Raw genomic sequence first — 22,709 nt, 5'->3', positions numbered from 1 at the left:
GGCTAGACCAGCAAGGAAGACAATCTGTCATGATGTGTTGTTCTTTTGGAAAGAAAAATTTGCATCTCTGGTAAATTTTCTTACATGAAAATTCGGAAATTAACAGTTAATTTAATTTAATTTTAATTTACAATTGCCACCCCAACAAAAAGAAACTTATAAAGGGATAAATTCAAATCGATACTAAGTCTTAAGCAGTATAGGATTAGCTTGAGTGCTATAAAAATATGAATGATAAAAGGAGCAAATAAGTATATTTAAAGAATAGTTCAGTAAAGATTAAATAATGTTGGCAGGGACTTGTGAGAAGGAGTATCCCAATTGGGGTACCACCTGCCTGAAAAATGGATCTTTTTTGCTGAACTTTACAGGCTGTACAGTATGCAATAAGATTTTATGTTAACCACAAACATATCATTGAAAGAGCAAGATGGAGAAGAAATCTTTACGTATGATCATTTGTGTAAGACTCGTCATCATATAGTAGCCATGGATGAGTACACAGTCAGATCATGGATGAATTTCAGGAATATTCAATGCTGTGTCATTATGTGGCAAAGTTGAAGATAATCAGTATTGTCCCTGTTGACCCACAACTGACTCAGTTATTTTAAGCTCCTCTGCAGTTCTGTTTTAACTGTGTTGTGTTGTTTTATAATATCAGCAAGCCTAGTTTACAGTGAAAATTTGAATTTTTCTTTGCTCAACATACTATTCTTGGAAAGGAAAGATAATTTAGGGGCTAACGTGTCTCTGTAGCTAATCTTCTCTGCTAAATTTCCTACTTTACATCAATGCGGCCAGAATAAAGCATCTTTGTTAATATTTATGTGGCTAAAATATTAACTAGACTAAGCATACCTCCTTTCCCAAATGTGGATTCAGTAGAAGGAATGAAGGCTCTTTGGAGAAATAACTAAATCTAGTTCTGAGCAGTCCTAGGTGAGCATCTTGCCGGACAAAACATGGAAGTGCTTGAAAAAGAAAATTATAATGATTGGTAATGTTTCTAATTTACAGAACAGCCAATAAAAGCAATCCCAGTAACTAAAGTTGGAGAATTTTGAGCAAGGAACTTATTTTTATATGAACTTATATCTCAAATTACAAAACAAGTACCCATGAATCTATGTTGATGTCTACAAATAGTTGAATAAGATACATAAGTTGAAGAGATTTACAAAAATCTCTCATGCAGAATAATTTAAAATATGTTATGTAGCTATTCTTCACTTCTTAGTTGTGAGTTGTATGATGAGTTTTCCTTCCAAAAATAGTAGATATTACTAGAAACTAAAACTGTTCCCTCATCACATATGAGAGATGCGTAATTCTGAGGCTTTGTTTATAAGGGGGAAAAGTGAGCCAACTTTTCATTTTTTGACTGTGGAACCATACCACTGTAGTACTCTTTAGGCACTACTCCTAAGTCTGTGATCAGGGGCATCTCCTGATAGTGCTCAAGGGATCCTATGTGCCAGGGAGTCAGCCAATGTGGACCACAAGCAGAGTATTATGCACCTTACCTCCTTTTCTATCTCTGACCCAAGGTCATTTTTAATACCAGGGAAAAGGTTTAGTGTATTACAAGAATAATAGCTGAGGTTTGCTGAGTGACAAGACTTTGAGTGTTAATTTTTTTAATATAATTTTTAGTTTGATCATAGTGTCTTACATATTGTTGACAATAACATTTTAGGTACATATTTACATAAAATCAGGGGGGATTCCCATCACCAAATTGTCCTCCCTAAACCTCCGTTTTTGTCCTACCTCCCATTTCCTCTTCCCTCACCCCCAGGGCGGCTAGAATATGTGGTCCCCTCTGTATCCAACCCACTACCTAGTAGTCTTGCACCTGTTTGGTCTTGATGCCTCCTTTATCTCCCCCTCTAACTGTAGGCAGGACTAGCTAGTTCAAGTTGCATGGTTTTGCCGGAAAAAGAGAAGATATATAAACTGGGGTAAGAGTCTAATACTCCAAAAATGGGTGGAATCCTTCTAGAGGCTCTCATCATCGATTTGGGAGATGAAGGAGAAAAAGAAGGTGAAACACTCCACCAGTACCAAAAAAAAAAAGTGTCAATTATCCAGTGAGGACTCCAGCTATATCGATAAGCACCACTCTCTAAGTAACTTACTATTAGTACAGTTTAGAGCCAAAGAAATTAAGGCACAAATAGATTAGGGATATTACTGCAGGGTGTATGGCTAATACAGTGATTCCTTCTAGATGGTGGTTAACAGAAGTATGTGTGTAAAACATGAAAGTCTGGCATATTAAGGTCTGGCAGTGGGAGAAAATTCTGTCAGTGACAGCACTCTGAGAAATACATAGACTTGCCAGAGCAAAATTATTCTCTAGAAAGTTAAGCCAGCTACTCCTCAGAAATCAATTGTTTTATTCCTAGAAAATGTTTTCCACTCCTGCAAATCTATATATCTGACCTGCTGAGGAAATTTTTAGGTAAAATGAATCCAGAAAGCAGAGAAAATGCTTTATTACTCTAAATAGCAGCAAAAGCCCATTATGGCCTCTGAATCGGACTTCTTGAGATTTGGTAATGTTTCTAAGTTAGTCGTTTGAAGTTCAAGAGCCCAATTTTTCTATACCCTACTGGAATCATCCTCTAGTGCAGAATATGTAATTTTTGGACTAAACAAAAATCTTAAGCATAAGATCTTGCCTATATGTTTTATGATTATTAAATGTACTGTGTTTGTGATAATTGCAATTTTCTAGACTTCTTCTGTAGATCTGAGAGAGTGAAGACTTCAGAACTTGGAATGTGGAGGTATAGCACATGCCTCTTTTGTTTGAGGGTTTGATCCCAGGCATCAGACACAAAAAGGAAGAAGAAAGACCTCTTTTGATTCTATTATTGCTAAAGTCATATTTTTCTCATCAAATAAGAAGTATCATCAAACTATATATTGTTTACCTGATGTCATGTAAGTAGGGGACTTTGGACAAATCCATAGAATTTGGAATAATTACATAAATGATAATTATGTAAATTATGATATTTACATAAATGAATAATTACATAAATAGTGGGAAAATAGATAAATTAGGAAAGATGACAACTTACTGAAAGGATGAAAAAAGGGTGGACAAATAAAATATTGGATATCTAAACAAATAAATATACTGATAGCTAAAATTTTCAAATGGCTATATCAATAAGTGTCCTTAATTAATTAATTTATTTATTTTTGTTTTTTGGGCCACACCTGACAGTGCTCAGGGGTTACTCCTGGCTCTACTCTCAGAAATCACCCCTAGCAGGCTCGGGGAACCATATGGGATGCTGGGGCTCGAACCACCGACCTTCTGCATGCAAGGCAAACACCTTACCTCCATGCTATCGCTCTGGCCCCTTATTTTATTTTTTAAATAATATATATTGTGACTAAAGTGAATTACAACTCTTTCACAGTAATATTTAAGGTACATAGTGACAATGAATCAGGGCCATTCTCACCACCAGTATTGTCCTCCCTTCACCCCTGTTCCTAGCATGCATTCCATATCTTTCTCATTTGCCCCCCCGGAGTATCCTTATTTTAAATGGACCCCCATTTGTAGACAGAAATGAGCTAGTATACAGCGTAAGCTACCGCTGTGGGAAAATACTTAGCTGTGAATTAGTATATGGAAGACAAACTTATAAGTTCTTCATAGCCAATTCTACCTCAACCTCATATAATGTCTTTATTACTTCTCATCATTTTCAGATAAAAGTAATATTTAATTCTGTACAGAATTATTCTTGGCAATATTACTCAAACCAATTACATATAAACAGTGTTATTTACCTCATTAATTCTGTATTCAATAAATATCCTATTCTTCTGAAAGTTCAGGATTTAAAAGCATATTGATTTCTAAATCCAAAATTTTATTCATAAGTATATGCTCATCTTAAGATAGTAAAGGATGAAGAAGAACAGAGTGAAGAGAAGCATGATCAGAAAATGGGTGTCAGATGGGCAGGGTATGAAACCAAAGACATTATAGCTTCATAGACCTCGAACAGATTCTATTTTAGGAATAAAATCCTGGTTGTTAAAATGGAAAACTAAATAAATATGAATCTTGTGGGTATTTAAATTACTATAAATATCAGTTAAGCAATATTCCTTCTTATCCTCATGCCCCATAAAATGTGTCCACAACCATAGTAAGAAATATCCCTTGAGTGAAATGATCAAATATGCTAGAAATACATAATGATTAAAAGTATAATGAAAAAAGCATGTTTTTATAAAAAATATTTTATTAAGGCCATTATCAACTTTTATAAGTTGAGATGCTGTGTAACTCAGGAAATCAAAGAATATTGTTATCACTTCTCCAGGAAGTTAGTTGGATATAATTTGATCAGCAGTCTTGCAGGAATAAGGAACTGTTCAGAGAGAGATGAAATCAATTAGTCATAGAGTAAACTGAAAATTATATAAAGCATTATGGAGCTAGAAAGGGGAAAGAAAAGCAGGGACTTGATAGTACAGCTACAGCTGAAAGGTGTTTGCCTTGCATTCATGCTTTAGATCTGGTTCAACATTTTGCACTCCATATTGCCCCTAAAGCATCACTAGGCATGAGTCCTAAGTAAAAATAAGAAGTAAGCCTTGGCCACAAATGGTGAGCAAAAATAAATAAATAAATAAATAAATAAATAAAGTGCAAAGAAAGATTGATTCAAACACAGTAAGTTAATAATCAAGTGGGAAAAATATGGAAAGTTTGGGAAAGATTGTTTTATTTCCATATGAAATATGGAATCCATATGAAATATGAAGAGGCTAAAAATCCAACAATATGTTTACATAGAATTTAATTGAGATTCTGACATGGAACAAAAATGAGGGTTAAATACTTTCTTCTTTCTGTTTTTATTCCAGTGAAACATATATCATGGTTGTGAGAAACCACAGTACCATAACAGAATTCATTCTCCTTGGACTCTCTTCTAACCCTCATATACAAGTTATATTCTTTGTGCTGTTCCTAGGGGTTTACCTCCTCACATTGTGGGGGAATGTTATGATGATAATGGTGATTAGAATAGATTGCCATCTCCACACACCCATGTACTTCTTCCTCAGTCATCTTTCTTTCCTGGATATTTGTTTAACTACAACCATAGTACCCAAGATGCTGGAGAATCTCCTGTCGAAGACAAAATCTGTGTCACTAGAAGACTGTCTTGCTCAGTCATTTTTTGTGTTTTCTGCTGTAGGAATTGAAGCTTTTGTGCTCTCTGCCATGGCCTATGACCGCTATGCTGCTATATGTTGCCCTTTGATTTATAACCAGGTGATGAGCAAAGAGTTGTGTAGGGGTCTCATTTGGGGCTCGTGGGGACTAGGCTTTCTGGATGCATTCATTAACATCCTTATGGCTTCTAAATTGGAATTCTGTGAGGCTCATATCCTGCCTCACTTCAGCTGTGAGCTGCCTTCTCTATTTTCTCTGTCATGCTCTGATATTTCTAGCAACTTTGCAGTCCTAATATGTTCTGCCATTGTTCATGCCTCTGGGACCTTATTCCTGATCTTCTTCTCTTATGCCCACATCATCTCTACCATTCTGAGCATCACGTCTGCCACTGGGAGAAGTAAGGCCTTCTCCACCTGCTCCTCTCACCTCATTGCAGTGAGCTTCTTCTATGGATCTGCTTTGCTTCGATATTTCATGCCAGCCTTAAATCCTCCACTTGAATTGATTTTTGCCCTACAGTACAGTGTGATCACTCCGCTAGTAAATCCTCTTATCTACAGCCTGAAGAACAAAGAAGTGAAAGAAGCCCTAAAAAATGTTTCAAGAAAGATTCACTTTGTCTTCAATAGTAGATAACAGGTAAAAGAAAAATTGAGAAATGAAGGAAATTTCATCAGATAATTAAGTAATGAATATGGAATATATTTCTTTTTTAGTAACTTACGGAAAATATTTTAAAGAACTCTTCTTTGAAATGCAAGAGAAAGCAGCCAAGTACTGCTTGCTTGATTGGTAGTTTGCTTAGGGAACAAAGTAATTAATTGTACAACTATTAATTTTATTTTATTTATTTATTTGTTAATTTTATTAAGCTTATTCTTCCTTTAAGAAACATTTTCTCTAAAATTATCAGTAAGAAAATAGTCTAAGATCTGAACTTTTATATAGATCTAAGATTTAGAAGTAAAATTTTGCTAAAAATAAAAGAGCCAACGTCACTAATTGTAAGACATAAAATTCACACTCAGGTTTAAGATAAGGGTCTAGGGTAAGTTTGGACTTGAAAGGGAAGGAGTTGTACAAATATGAGATGGTCTTATTAGTAAGAATGGGAATTATTAAATAAAAATGTGAAATTCACATTTTCCATTCTCTCTGCCTCTCTAGCACCTTCAGATGTTAAAAAAGCATAATTCACCTCTTCCATTTTTGTTTCCTTTCTATCCTATAGTACTATATTTTCACTAGGGAACTGTCATTTACAGATTCTCTCCCAGACTTTACTGACTGTCCACATTCACCTAAATTTGTTTTTCTAAAGAATATTTGACTTGAATTTTTACATCTATAATCAACTGATACTGTCACTGAAAAACTGCCTTTATATTATTTCAAAGTTTTATATAAAATCTGCATCTAATCATTCCTACAATTATGCCATATTATGTGTATATTTTCATATATTTTATTTTCTAAGATGACTCAAGAATATTGTCTTTTCCAATTCAAATTTCTTTTATTTTTAAAGTGACAGTATTTTAGAAAATATTTACCAAATGGTTCATGTTTAATAGGAAGAAAAACAAACATTACCTGATTTCATTAATGTGTTATAAAAAATTATCAATGTATTTAATAAAGAAAAATAAATATTTTAAATATATGACTTTGAGTGATTGTCATAAGGGACTGCAGGAAGTCATGGGGTCGCTTAAATAAAAAGGTCTATTGTATGGTAAAGTACAGAAGTATATTTTAATTTGTTTATTTATAATAATTTCAAAGTTAAATATATATATATCAGTTTTGAAGCATGTGTTATAGTACAATAATACTTTAGTAACTATGAAAATTATTTTATAGTAAGGTGGAGAGGGACAGGGCCAACATAGTTCAAGAAGGAGACACCCTAGCTAGTATTTTTGTGATAAAGGTATTTTAGTTTTAAACCAAAAACAAATTATTTAGGAAATCTTGCCTGGAGGAATAGTTGAATTAGAATGAGAAAATGAACATGTAGAATCAGAGATTCTTGCTGAGGAGAAAATGCCTCACTAGATTCTAAGATAATGTGATGGTGGTATATTTCAACACCACACACACACACACACACACACACACACACACACACACACACACACACACACACACCAAATTTCCCAAACACACAACTCTATTTTCACAAGGACTGAAAGGGAAACAAGTAATTGAGAACTGGGCCCTCGACGGAAACAAACAGCAAAACTTTTTTCTTCCCTACCCTCTGATAATGATGTGGAGATTTTATTCTTGAGGGAGGACATTTGAGCCCATTCAAAGCCACTAGGAAAGAAGGTTACAAAGAGGCGCACTTGCTTAGCCAAGTCAACATATTGCCCTGCCCAGCTTACAGTTGACTGACAGCAACAAGATCATACTTTCAAAAACAACAAAAAGAAAACTTGATTTTGTAAAGAGCAATAAATAATCTATTAAAAACAAAAACATAAAATAAAAAATATGACTAAAATATGACATAGTATTCTTTAAAAGGGAAAGGAAAGGGAATACAACTCAGAATTAGTAAGACACATTAAAATAAGCCAACAAATAGTATAAAGAAGGAGTCTATGATGAGATCTCCCAAAATGAACTCAAGACTTACTTGCTTTAAATTTAAATAATTAATAAGCTTAGAATTTAAGTCTAGATTGTGTACATAGAATAAATAAACAAGATGTGAATGGAAGCTTGTTAGTATACAATAGTCAGACATTAAAATACAGGTGGTCAGATAAGAAAAGTACAAGGAAACAAAGATAAACTACAAAATGTTCAAAACACATGCCACTGGAATGGAATAAATTTAAGCAAATTAATTTTCTAAATGTTAATGAATTGACCTCTCTAATTTAAAAATACATGGCCAGGGTGGCAGAATGCATCAGAAAGCACAGTACAATTAAAGTTTATAGGAGACTCACTTTAATCAAAGATAAGCAAAACCTCAAATAAAAAGGCTGAAAAAACAATTCATAGAAACAACTCCTGGCCTAAAAAATAAGGGAGTAGTGGCCAGAGTGGTAGAAAAAGTGGTAAGGCATCTGCCTTGCCTGTGCTAGCCTAAAACAGACTGCAGTTTAACCCCCTGGAATTCCATATAGTCCCCCAAGCCAGGAGCGATTTCTGAGTGCATAGCCAGGAGAAATCCCCGAGCTTCACCGGGTGTGGCCCAAAAACCAAAAAATAAAATAAATAATAAAATCAAATAAAATAAGGGAATAACACCTACAATTTTAGAAATTAAACTGGAAGGCAAAGTATACTATGGCCAGCATTATTATTGATTGAAGGGTCAATATTCCAAGAGAACTTAGCTCTTATTGATGTGTATACAACAAATAAAGGTACTGCAAAGTTCTTTAAAAAATAGATAATAGACCTGAGGAGAAATATTGATAGTTACACAGTAGTAATAGTCATAGTAGAGGATTTAAACATCTTATTTTCATCACGGGATGAACGAACAAGACAGAAAATTAATAAGGAGACAGAAGTTTAAATGCGGAGTAGGATATTGAGGTTAATAGATATATACAAGGCTCTCCTTTTCCCTAAAACCAATTATGCACTGTTCCCATATTGTATATGGAATAAATCCCAGATAGATCACATGCTCAGGCACAAAAAAAGTCAATAAAGTCACAAAGATTGAGATCATATCAAGTATCTTTTATTCACAATGCTATCAAGGTGTGAATTAAGCATAGAAAGAATGTAAGGAAAAAAACTCAAACGCTTATCACCAAAAATTTGCTAACAGGTATATAAAAATTAAATATTTTCTTGAAGCAACAAGGATATTATAAAAAGACATGAGACATAAAGTTATGTGAAATACAGAAAGAATAATAAAGAAAAGAAAATTCATAGTAATACAGCCTTATACAAAAAAGAAAAGGCTTTAATAGATAACTAAATTAATGCCTTAAGTAGACCTAATGTCTTAACTAAAATATTTTTTTAAAGAATGGAAAGAATAAAATCTATAGTAGAAAAAAATGTAAAACTATAGATGAAACAGTAAAATTCATCTGAGTCTCTTAAAGTAAAAATGACATTGACAAACCCTTAGCTTAAACTTTAGTTAGTCTTCTGGTTCAGCAAATTTTCATCCTGATGGAGAAAGATCTAAAAATAGTACTTTATACAATGGTAATAAAAATTAATGAAATACTTGAAATACTAGAAGACAAATTTAAGCAACTTCAAGAACTATTGTCGGGCCAGTGGCGCAATGGATAACGCGTCTGACTACGGATCAGAAGAACTATTGCAGAGTATTAAAGAATACATGCAAATAGAATTAAAGCAGCTAACGAATACAATAGCAAGTCAAAGCTACAGTATTCTGAATGCTGAAAACTGTACGGAAGAATTTGAATACAAAACAAAAATGAAGAGGCATGGTAGAAGGAACAGTCCACTCAGGAAGAGAAGAAAGAGGAGAAGGGCTGAAAGTTGGTAACATATTAAGCATAGAACCTTATCAATAACAATGTAAACTACAGAGCCCAAAATTTAAAAATAAAGTACATGCCATAATGTCAGGCTGGAAATAGGGGGTAGATTGGGAACTGGGGATGTTGACTAAGGAAAGTAAATGCTAGTGAAAGGATTGATACTGGAACAATGATGCCTTAAAACCAGCCATCAATAACTTTGTCATTCATGGTGACTAAATATAAATAAAGAACTAGAAGCAAATATGTAAGAGAAAAATAAAATAAAGTGTAATACATTTAATGGACAACAGCAAAAGGAATACCAGAAGGAGAAGGAAAAAAGAAATGAGAAGGGGCCGGGCGGTGGCGCTAAAGGTAAGGTGCCTGCCTTGCCTGCGCTAGCCTTGGACGGACCGCGGTTCGATCCCCCGGTGTCCCATATGGTCCCCCAAGCCAGGAGCAACTTCTGAGCACATAACCAGGAGTAACCCCTGAGCATTACCGGGTGTGGCCCAAAAATCAAAAAAAAAAAAAGAAATGAGAAGAAAAATAATGGCTGAAAGATAATAGTTAAGAATTTCCCAACCCTTGAGGGGAACTTGTATGCTTAGAGTCAAGAGATCCATATGAAATAGAAAAATGGAGAATAATACCAAGATATATTTTAATCAACATGGTAAGACCTAGACAATGAAAAAGAGAAGATGCTGATATAAAAAACACACCAGATCATTAATATCAAACCATACAAGCAAGAAGAAAATGAAATAACACATGCATATGCTGTATGATAATAAAAATAATTTCCTAAATTCCACTACCCTGCAATGTTGTTATTGAAATTTGAAAGATATATAAAAACAAAGTTTATGATGTTACTACAGCAAAATGAATCCTACAGAAATTATTGAAAGGCTTTCTATAAAAAGGGAAAGAATAATTACAAAAGAAAAACAAACAAAAATATCCTAAATACAAAAATGGCAATACATTTTGTTATATCAATAATCTCGCTTTGAGTTTTTATTAATGTAAATGGACTAAACTACCTCATAATAGAGAGGCTAAATGAATCAGAAAAGAAAATCCAATTATCTGCTGCTTACAGGAAAACCACTTGAATTCACAAATTAAGTAAAATATCAAAAAGGACAGAAATAATTAAACAAGCTAGTGGTGAGGGAAAACAGAGACAGCTATACTTACATCAATATTTATCAGGAATAATATACAAGCTAAAATGTAATGAGGCACCAGGAAGATTTAATAACAGATAAGGCACATGCTATACTGTAGAGAGATTAATAGAACAAAGGGTTCTGACTCATCAATAAATATGTAACAAATAAAGAGTAGAAAGGCTTATAAATACAGAGCTCAAATACTGAAAATAAGCAGATGGAAAGAAATGCAACAATAGTGGGAGATTTGAAATTCTCTTTTTTTATTGTCATTAGACAGATCAATTAGGTAATCAGGAAAGAAAAAAAGTCCTAAATGAGTAGCTGAAAGAACTGGAATTATTTGGAATATACTTCTTTAAAAACTGACTATACATCCTTCTCCTGTTCACTTGGAACATTCTCTAGTATGAACTACATTCTAGGACATAAGAAAAATATAAACAAAGTTTCAAAAATAGAAATAATATCTCTTAGATTACAATGTAAGGAGGTTGAAATTAACTATTATTATTTTTTAAGTTCCAACATTAAGAAACTGAACAAAACATTGATAAGCAACAATTGAATCATAGAAGAGATTAAAGAAGAAATAAAAGTATTACATAAAACAAAAAACTACCAGGATATATAGGATACAGCAGGGGTATGTAGTATGAGGGAAATTTTTATTACTATATGCCTTCATTAAAAGAGAATAAAAAGTCAAATCAACTATCTTACCACATAGATTAAGAGCCTATATAGAAAACAATAGACAAATTCTAAAACTAGATGAGAAAAATAATAAAAATTGCATCAGAAATTAATGTTATAGAAATCAATGAAAAAATAGAAAGGGGGCAATTAAACCAGAGTTGGTTCTTTGGGAGAATAAATATAATTGGGCTTTTTATCCCCCGAAGTCTGAATGTACATTCTTTTCCAATGCACATGACATTCTCCAAGATAGACCACGTGCTAGGCCACAAACATATTTACATAAAATCAAGAGGATAGAAATGTATTAACTATCTTCTCAGACTATTGTGAAAGGAAAATAGATGTAAATTACAAATTGAAATGGATAAATAACATTAACACCTGTAACATAAACAGCTCACTATTGAACAACCAGTGGGAACAGAGACAAAAATCTAAGAGGAAATCAAAAGATTCCTGGAAACAAATGGAAATGAAGTCATGAACTGTCAGAATTTGTGGGACATAGCAAAAGCAGTATTAAGAGGAAAATTTATAGCTTTGCAAGCATTCATCAGGAAGGAGGTGAAGTGCTATTTATGGTATTCCATCATTAACAGTATTGTAAAACACAGTATTTAAAAGGAAAAAAGGAAGAGATAAAGCGAGAAAGAGTAATAAAATACCTGCCCAGAGGTACTCAATGGGGAGGACATGAGGGATACTGTGGATATCAGTGGTGTGAAAAGGCACTGAGAAAGACAGTATACATTGTCTGATGGAAAGTCAATGTGAGCAGCTTTGTAACCACAGTGTTTAAATAAAATAGTTAATTAATTTTTAAAAATGTAGACATTTCCCAAGTGCCAAACAACAAGTGATTGAATGTGACATAGATGCACAATGAAATACTACTCATATGTTAGAAATGATTAGATATTACATTTTGCTATAACATAGATGAGACTAGTTAAGGTTAAATGAAGTAAGACAGAATGAAAATACATAATTAGTAGATAAATCACTTATCTGTGTAATATAAAGACAAAAGAAAGGAAGTAAAATATAGATCTTTAAACTCTGGCAATAGAATCGAGGACTAAAAGGCTGGTTTAGAAGAGAGGGAAAATTGGAAGGAACTTGGGAACAGTACTGAAGAAAAATTGGTACGTTGGTGCTGCCATATACCTAAAAGAAACAGTCACACAGTTTCAAACTATGTCACCTCAGTAAGAATAAAGTAATTAATTGGCAACATCAATAAACATATAGTAAATGTATTAAATATTCTATCCAAAGGCATCAGAGTATATACAACACAACATTCTCTAAAATACATATTATGGTTGGTCATAAAATGTGCCTTAGTATATTTGAGGAAACTGAAATCATATGAGGGATCTCTACCCAACTACAAGGCATAAAATGTAAATTAATATAAGGAGAAAAAACAAAAAATTTACAAATATATAGAGTGATTAAGTAAAACATGTTGGACAATCAATTGGTCAAGATAAAACTCTAATGGAAAAATATAAAAGCTCTTTAAAGAGATGGAAACACATCAAATAAATTTACAGGATAAAGCCATTTTACAGGATAAATACCATTTTAAGTCGAGAGTTTGTTATAATAAATTACATACTATGAGGTCACTTGATATCAAATAAACTACCTCAATTCCATCAAAAAGAATTAAAATAATAGGAATCTTAGTAAAAAGTTAGCAAGGCAAGAAAAATTGAAAACAAAATGAAAATAAATAAAGGCTAAGAAATAAATGTAAGAGCTAAATTTCTGTGTTTTTAAATGACAAGCATTTACAAGAAAATGAGCATATATTCAATTAAAAAAAAGACAAAGGAAATTATACAACTAATAACAGAAATACAAAGATTATAGTTACTACTATTGATATGTCAACATGTAGCATAGCTTAAAAATGAATGCTATTAAAATAAGCTTCAAATAAAAAGTAAATAATAAATAAATAAAATATTTTAACAGAGCAATAAAAGTAAGGAGATTAAATCAGTAATTCAATCTCTTAATAAAGAAAACCCATGGCCTTATGGCTCCATTGTGTTGGGATCTGAGTTCTACACATAAAGCGACACCATTTTGTAAAGACCACATGAAAGGCTCCTCAGGTTTAGAGCAGGGAGAGATGCCATTTTGTAAGAACCATATGGTGTAAACCACATGCTGGTCTTCACAAGCCTATTTCCATAGACTCGTCCCCAAGCTATCTGGTCAGGCCAGGTAGCCTATCAGGGAAGGACAAGGGCACGGTAGGAAGATACCCCTACACAAGACCCAATTATTTTTAAGAATTATATCCTTTCCTCTATCCTTTCCTCATGACATTGGGTAGGGCTCATCTCCTTCGAGAGGTGTGCCAGTCTTTTTGGCAGATGTATCAAAGTATTATTAAACTTTATTCCAATTTGTGTGGTCTCATCCTTTTACTTCAGACCCAAACATTTGAAATTCTACAAATATTTAAAAAAGAATTAAGATCAGATCCAGAGAGAAAGTATAGCAGAACGAGAACTTGCCTTGAATGTAGCTGACCCAGGTTCAATCTTTAACCACATATAGTCCCCAGAGTAGCAGAAGAAGTGATCCCTGAGCACAGATCCAAGAATAAGTCCTGAGCTGTGACAGTCAGGTGGCCTGCACCAAAGTGACTTAACGTCAATTCTTCTCAAACTCTTTCAAAAATATTAAAGAAAAGAGGCTATTTCATAAGGTCACAGTTAATCTATTATAAAAACCAAGAAATAAAAATACAATGCAATATTCCTAATAAACGGATACACCAACCCTTAGCCTAATAGTATTAAAAAGAATTCAAAAGCACATTAAAAGGATACTAAACTGTAATCAAGTGAGTTTTTTTTTTAATTTTTATTTTGATCATAATGGCTTACATACCTTTCACAGTAGTATTTTACGTACATATTAACATTGAATCAGGGGCATACCCATCAGCATATTTGTCCTCCCCCCATCCCAGTTCCCTTTCTGCAACCCATATACCCCACCATCACCCCCAGGCTGCTAGAGTAGTTGGTCCCCTCTTTGTCTAGCTTACTATTAGTGATCATATATCGGTTTGGTCCAGGTACCCTCCCCTGTTTCCCCCTCTATTTAAGAGGCAGAGCTAGATAAATCGAGTTATGTGGTTTTGTTTGAAGGAAAGAAAAGCAATAATTAATAAATAATAAAATATAAAATAAAAATAAAAAAAGAAGTCAAATATGCTGAAAATGGGCAGAGTTCTTCTAGAGGCTTTCAACCTCAGTTTGAGAGAGGATGTGAAAAAGGTAATTGAAACACCACAAAAATACAGAAAGAAATATCAAATTAAATATCCAGTGAGCACTACAGCAATAGTGCTGTACACACAATAGTCTTGGTTCTGAAATCAAATCCTGCCGGAGTTCAAAAAGAAAGAGAAAGATAAGATAAAATGAAGTAAAATAAAATAATATTGGAGACATCAACTTCAATCTCTACACCAAAATAAAGAGGTCAAAAATATATCAATCAATAAATAAATATGTGGAAAAATGATTGTTTTGTGCTTTTTTTCCCCTTTACTTTTTCCCCCTGCAATAAATATATATGTGGAAAAATGATTATTTTGTGCTTTTTTCCCCCTTTTTTTTCTTTTTCCCCCTGCATAGGCACAGTAACTATTGGAGATATTATAGAGGGAATTCCCTTGGCCTAGGAGATACAGGGTTTCTCCACCCCTGAAGTATACTGTCATGGGATTAACTATAGACTTCTTGCATGATTACTTACTCTTCCCTAGGTGCTTTTTTGGTGTATGGAAGACTTCTGATTCGTCATGATGGTAAAATCGGACCTCTGTATCCAGAGATCTTGGTGTCTGTACAGCTCAAGGAATGGAACTTATGATGAAGTCTTTCTTTGTGGTTCTAGCAGTTCTGCTTCTTCGGTGTCGTTTTAATCCATCTTCTGTAGTTGGTGGTCTTGGTCATTACATTGCTCCTAGGATGGAGCCTGGGTTAGAGTCTTTTGTTATGCTCCTGGAAGACCCGTTCAGTTGTGATTGTCTCAGTCAGATCTCTGGATCTTGTTTGCTGAACAGATAGTAGACCAAAAGCTAGGCTAGAACTTTTTGTTGCTGTTGTTGTTGTTGGTCCCTGGATGCGTACTGTCCAGTCCTGATTGTAACAACCAGTCATCTGTATATAGCGATCTTGGCTTTTGCACAGATCAAAGGGCGACATGTTTTCTGATTTTATCTTATCGATAGCTGATGAGGAAGGACAACTTGCTCTTAGATTAAGTTTTTCCCATTTCCTCGTTGTCAGGTTATCAATTTAGAGCTGGTGCATGTTGGCGTCAGAGCAGCATTATGAATGCCCTGGAGGGGATTTGGTTCCAGGAGCTGTTGTGGAGAACTCTGTCATTTCTATGTCTGGGATCCAGGAGTCAAGGCTGGATGGTCGGTGTCTAGTTCCCTAGAGTCTAAGTTGTTTCTACATGACATACGTTCAGGGTGGGAGATGTTCCTATGTTGTAAACAAGTATGAGTTCTTATCCCTAATAGATAAGAGCTTGTTTTTACACATAAAATTTCCCCTTTGTTTAATATATCTTTGCAGGAAAAAGTGGTGCTACATTATATTGCTGGTGGATTTGGGGGTGGAGAGAGAAGAAAACAGACACCCGACAAAAACTAAGAATTTTTATGCTCACACATACCTAAAGAAAAAAGTTTCCTTTAAAAAAAATTAAATAAAAGACATAATTAAAAGAATAAAGTGGAGCCGAGAGAGATAGCATGGAGACAAGGCGTCTGTCCTTCCTGCAGAAGGATGGTGGCTCAAATGCCGGCATCTCATATGGTCCCCCATGCCCACCAGGAGCCATCTCCAAGCATAGAGCCAGGAGCACCCTCCAAGTGCCTCCAGGAGTGACCCAAAAGAATAAAAAACAAATAAAATAAAAAAAAAACAAAAATGAAACGAAACAAAACAAAACAAACAAAAAAACAAACAAGAGTAAAAATGAAAAGAAAAAAAAGGGAGAAAGTGATACAGGGGAATTGCTTTACATTTGTGGAGAAACAGGATAAGAGGTAGTGTTATATAGGTCTATACTTATGATGAAAGTATAGGCTTCCCCATTGTCTTTTGAGATTTCCTTGTGAGGTGTGAGATCTAGACAGGGAGGTCTTGGGTAGAGTTCTTGCAGTGGGCGTCCTTTGAAGCTAGTTCCAGTATCAAGCCACAGTCCACATTAGGGAGAGGTTATTAGCAGGGCCACACTGCATGGGTCAGTTGAGGTGTTGGTTGTATTTTCTTCCCGGGAACGAGGTAAGAGTTTGAGTGGGTGTCTCTTCACTTGGGTAGTGGGTACTGGCTCGTTGGGGTAGGAGGTCGGTCTTGATATCAAATCAATTAAGAACTGAGGGTGAAGAGTTATAATATGGTGGAGATATCGGGGGTGGGCTTGAGGGGTGAAGGGATAGTCGGATTTCTGCAGGAGGGAGAGGAAATAGTATATGGGAGGGGTTATATAGGGTATAGGTATGGGTTGTTTGTGGTTTAGGTTTGTCCCTTAAGAAGGATTCCTATCTCTGTGTGCTCCTGCCCACATATCAACATATATAAGTTAGCCTAGGTGTATATTAATGTAGAGAGGTGAGGAGGGCAAGAGGTGTGTTGAGTACAGAAAGATAGGTAAGTATAGTACTTGTAAGGAAAGAAAACTAATCAATTTTTGAATATATATAGGTTTCGTGTCTTGAGTACTGACCATTGTGTTAGTGAGGTCTGTCTATATAGGTGTTTACTCTTTGCAGTATTGTCCACAGCACCCTATATGTCAGCTTTCCTTTCCTATAGAGGAGGTAACCGTGTGGTTTTTAATTGACATAGATTGGATTGATGATAGTGAGGCAGAGAAGGTGGAAGAAGAGGGAGACAAGAGAGAATAGGAAAAACAAAACAAACCAACAATCAAGCAAAACAACAACAAAAATACGAAGTAGTGAGAGGGGAGGGTATAAGAGCAAGTGCATGTTAGTTTGATTGAACATGTTTGATGCTTAGGCCCTGTGGTAAAAATCTGTAGGTCATGGTTGTTGCTTCAGTGATCAGGCTGGTAATGTGCTTCAGGTCCTAAAAGAAGGCATACTCTAGGGATAAAGGGTAAGTTAAAGAGTTTTATTTATTTTCATGATTCAAGCAGAGTATGGTGCCTTGTGTGACTGAGTACTGAGGTACCACCATAGGATATTCACCCTTTGTATCCAGGAACCCCTATGGACAGAAAAACTGAGAGGTTATTTTAAATGTGGTAAGGTCAAGGTATTCAAACATAATGTTTTGAGATGTTTCCATTGGACTCAGTAATTTCCCATCTTAATCTTTACCTGTAATCCTGTATAAGATCCCTAGTAAATTATTATGGGCCTTTGTAGTAAAATGATAATTACATACCTGTTCTCTCTATGCTGCTATTTCTGCTGTTGCTGGTTTCTTTATATTATAATGTGTAGTTGGTCTTTGTGTTGTTTTTCTTCCCTTTGTTTTTGGGCTCTACTCCCTAGTATATGGTGATTATTACAGTGTTTAGGTTTCTATCCTGTTATACTCTTTTATTTAATCAGAGGGTATTGGTTGTATATCTGCTGTATAATCTAGGTACTTCAGAATAGTGCTATCATTCTGTATTTATATTTTGTCTTCTGGCTTGGCTAGGTCCATCCACGTTGCTGCAAAGTCTGTGATTGTATCATTTCTGATTGACATGTAGTATTCCATTGTGTATAGATACCACATCTTAATGATCCACTCATCTGTTGTTGGACATCGAGGTTGGTTCCAAGACTTGGCTATTATACTGAGTGCTGCGATAAATAGTGGGGTGCACACATACTTTGTGATGAACGTCCTTCCGATTTTGGGTAGATAGATACCTAGGAGAGCAATTGCTGGGTCAAATGGCAGCTCAATTCTGAGTTCCTTGAGCACTCTCCAGACTGTTCTCCATAGGTTTTGGACTAGGGAGCATTCCCACCAGCAGTGGATGAGAGTGCCTTTCATATCGCTTCCCCGCCAACACATATTGTTCCTATTATTTTTGATGTGCGCCATCCTCACTGGTGTAAAGTGGTACCTCATTGTTGGCTTGATTGGGATTTCCTTAATGGTGAGTGAAGGTGAGCATGTTTTCATGTGTTTGTTGGCCATCTTTCGGTCTTCCTCAGAGAAGTATTTATTCATTTCATCTCCCCATTTTTCTATGGCTTTCTTTGATTTTGGGGGACTCAGCTTTCTGAGTGCTTTGTACATTCTGGTTATCATCCGTTTATCTGATGTGTTGAATGTGAACATTTTTTTCCCATTCAGTTAGCTGTCTTCTTGTTTTAATTTAGGTTTCCTTCGCCATGCAGAAGCTTCTTAGTTTGATGTAATCCCATTTGTTTATGTTTGATGCTAAAATCCTTGCCATTAGTGTTCCATCCTCGAAGACTTTTTTAATATGTAGGTCTTCGAGTGTTCTGCCTATTTTTTCCTCAATAAACTTTATAGATTCTGATCTAATTTCAAGGTCTTTAATACACTTTAAGTTGACTTTTGTATAAGAAGTGAGGTATGGGTCAATTTTAAGTTTCTTGCAGACGTTTTCCAGTTGTACCAACACCATTTGATAAAGAGACTTTCTTTCTTCCATTTCAAGTTCTTGGCTCTATTGTCAAATATTAGTTGACTGTATATCTGGGGATTTATGTCTGGAAATTCTGTTCTAACCCACTGGTCTGAGGCTCTGTTTTTGTTCCAGTACCATGCTGTTTTGATCACTATGTCTTTATAGTATAGCTTCAGGTTAGGTAAAGAGATGCCACCCAGATTCTTGTTTTTCAGTATCTGCTTGACTATTCTGGGTCTTTTGTGGTTCCAGATAAATTTTATGATTGATTGTTCTAAGTCTTGAAAGAATAATGCCTGGATTTGGATGGGGATTGCATTGAATCTATATAGAAGTTTGGGTAGGATGGTCATTTTGATTATATTGATTCTACCTACACATGAGCATGGGATGTTCTTCCATTTCCTTAGATCCTCTTCCATTTCTTTCTGAAATGTTTTGAAATTTCCCTGGTATAGATCCTTCACTTCCCTTGTAAGGTTGATTCCTAGGTACCTGATATTTTTTGATACTATTTTAAATGAAATTGTATTTTTAATCTCTCTCTCTTCAACTTCATTATTTGTATAGAGAAACACTACTGTCTTTTGTGTATTGACTTTGTATCCAGCCACTTTGCTGTATTGGTTGTTTCTAGGAGTTTTACTGTGGACTCTTTAGGATTTTCTATGTATATCATCATATCCTCTGCAAAAAGAGATAGTTTGAGTTCCTCTTTCCGAATTTGGATTCCTTTGATTCCCTTCTCTTGCCGGATTGCTATTGCAAGAACTTCTAAGATTATATTGAATAAGAGTGGAGAGAGTGGACAGCCTTGCCTAGTTCCTGAACTTAGTGGAAATACTTCTAGTTTTTCTCCATTAAGGATAATGTTGGCTGTGGGCTTTTCATAGATTGCTGTAACTATCTTGAGGAAGTTTCCTTCTAACCCTATTTTACTGAGTGTCTTCAACATGAAAGGGTGTTGGATTTTGTCAAATGCCTTCTATGCATCGTTTGATATGATCATGTGATTTTTACTTTCTTGTTGTTGATGTGATGTATGATGTTGATTGATTTGTGTATGTTGTACCAACCATGCAATCCTGCGATAAAATCCACTTGGTCATGGTGTATGATCTTTTTGATGAAGTGCTGGATTTTGTTTGCTAAGATTTTGTTGAGTATCTTTGCATCTATGTTCATTAGTGAGATTTGTCTGTAGTTTTCTTTCTTGGTGGTGTCTTTGCCATCTTTGGGAATGAGTGTGATATTAGCCTCGTAAAAGGAGTTGGGGGAGAATTCCTGTTTTTTTTGATGCTTTGGAAGATCCTGTGGAACAATGGTAGTAAGTCTTCTCAGAATTTTTGATAGAATTCACCTGTAAATCCATATGGGCCTAGACTTTTGTTCTTAGGGAGTTTCTTAATTACATCTTCAGTTTCCTCTGAAGTGATTGGTCTATTTAGGCTTTCTAGGTCTTCCTTTTTCAGTCTCAGAAAATTGTAATTTTCCAGGAAATTGTCGATTTCTACTGGGTTCTCCAGCCTGAGTATAGTTGTTCATAATATGATCTCATGATATGTTGTATTTCTTGAGGTGCTGTTGTAATCTCTCCCCTTTCATTTGTGTTCCTCCTGATTTAGATGTTTTTCCTCTTTTTTGGTGCGTTTCGCCAGTGGTTTGTATATCTTGTTTATTTTTTTTTGAAAAACCAACTCCTGGACTCATTGATTTTTGTTTTGTTTTCTTAGTTTTTGTGTTGTTTATTTCTGCTCTGGTTTTTACTATTTCTTGCCTTCTGGTTGTGGTTGGATTTCTTTGGTGCTGTTGTTCCAATTCCTTGAGATGATCCTTTGAACAGTTGATTTTGTCATTTTCCTCTTTTTTGACATAGGCCTGTATTGCTATGAGTTTCCCCCTAATTACTGCTTTTGCTGTGTCCCACAAATTTTGACAAGTCTTCTCTTCATTATCATTTGTCTCAAGGAATCTTTTTATTTCTTCCTTGAGTTGCTCTTTGATCCAACTGTTGTTGAGCAGCATGTTTAATCTCCAAGTATTAGTTTTTCTCCATTGCTTCTTCTTGCAATCAATTTTGACCTCCATTGCATAGTGATCGGTTAGGGTGCTTCTAATGATCTTTACACTTGTGGTCTTATATAGGTTAGATTTGAATCCTAAGACATGGTCTATTCTGGAGAAGGTTCCATGAGGGCTTGAGAAGAATGTGTATTCTGTTTTCTGGGGTGGAGGGCCCTATATAAGTCTATTAGCCCTAGATCTTCTAATTTTTCATTAGAGCTCTTATTTATTTGCTATTTTTTTGTCTGATGGATTTGTCCAGTAGTGCTTATGGAGTATTGAGATCCCCTACTATTATCACATTTCCCTTCATGTGTTTCTCCAGGTTAGTGAGCAACTGCCTCACATATTTTGCTGACTCTACATTAGGTGCATAAATATTGATCAGGGTTAGCACCTCTTGATCTAGTGTTCCCCTTACAAGTATGTACTGACCCTCTTTTTCTCTGATCCCTTTCTCGAGTTTGAATGGAATTTGATCTGATATAAGAATGGCTGTCCCTGCTCTTTTTTGTTTTCATTGGCTTGACAAATTGATTTCCATTCTTTTATTTTAAATCTATGCCTGTCCATTACTTGTAGGTGTGTTTCTTGCAGGCAGCAGAAGTCCGGTTTATGTTTTCTAATCCAGTTCTCTACTATGTGTCTTTTAATGGGAGAGTTTAGTCCATTAACATTTAGGGAGATTATTGACAGAGAGGGCTGTTGTGCAGTTGTGTTGTGTAGTGTGGGTGTTGTTACATTCGGGGGTTTGGATTGTGTAGTTTGTCTCTGAGTAGGTCATTTAGGATCGGTTTTGTTTGCAAAAATTCTGTAAGTTCTTTTTTGTTTGAGACTGTTTTTAGTCTGCCCTCCCATATGAATGACAGTTTTGCTGGGTATTGTACCCTAGGCTGGAAATTTCTTTTATTCAGTAGTTTAAATATTTCATTCCACTGTCTTCTTGCTTGAATTGTTTCAAATGGGAGATCTGGTTTGATTCTTATGTCCCTTCCTTTGTACTTGAGGTTCTTTTTTTCCCTTATTGCTTTAAGGAGTTTATCTTTCTCTCTTTTATTTTGCCATTTGGATTAGTATATGTCTTGGTGTTGGTTTATTAAGGTCTATTTTATTAGGGACTCTTTCACTTCCTGGATTTGCACAGAGTCCTCTTTACAAAGGGTAATGAAGTTTTCTGTTATTATTTTCCTGACTACTTGTTCTTCCCCTTTCCCTTTTTTCTCCCCTTCTGGTATACCTAAAATTCTTAGATATTTCTTTTGTCTTTGTTCATTAAGTACTAGACTTTTCATTCCAGTGCCTTGCCTCTTAATTCCTTGTTGGTTTCCTGGTCTTTTTTTGGTTTGCAGTTTTCCTTCAAGTACTACTATGTGC

General features: G+C 35.0%; 1 protein-coding gene and 1 pseudogene across 1 annotated transcript; both read left to right on the top strand.

Moving 5' to 3' along the window:
- Positions 1–286: 286 nt before the first annotated feature.
- Positions 287–22,709, top strand: part of LOC126022201 (protein Churchill-like) — a 38,208-nt pseudogene continuing 15,785 nt past the window's right edge.
- On the top strand, positions 4,922–5,863 carry LOC126022897 (olfactory receptor 8S1-like). The gene has a single exon (XM_049783910.1). It carries the CDS (start codon positions 4,922–4,924, stop codon positions 5,861–5,863), a length of 942 nt encoding a protein of 313 aa, XP_049639867.1.

This window comes from Suncus etruscus, chromosome 11, assembly GCF_024139225.1.
Source record: "Suncus etruscus isolate mSunEtr1 chromosome 11, mSunEtr1.pri.cur, whole genome shotgun sequence".
Classification (NCBI taxonomy): Eukaryota; Metazoa; Chordata; class Mammalia; order Eulipotyphla; family Soricidae; genus Suncus; species Suncus etruscus.
This window is presented reverse-complemented; position numbering and strand designations above follow the sequence as displayed.

Bases quoted from the DNA above. Each gene is read 5' to 3' on its own strand.
- LOC126022897 (XM_049783910.1), top strand. From the start codon at position 4,922: ATGGTTGTGAGAAACCACAGTACCATAACAGAATTCATTCTCCTTGGA.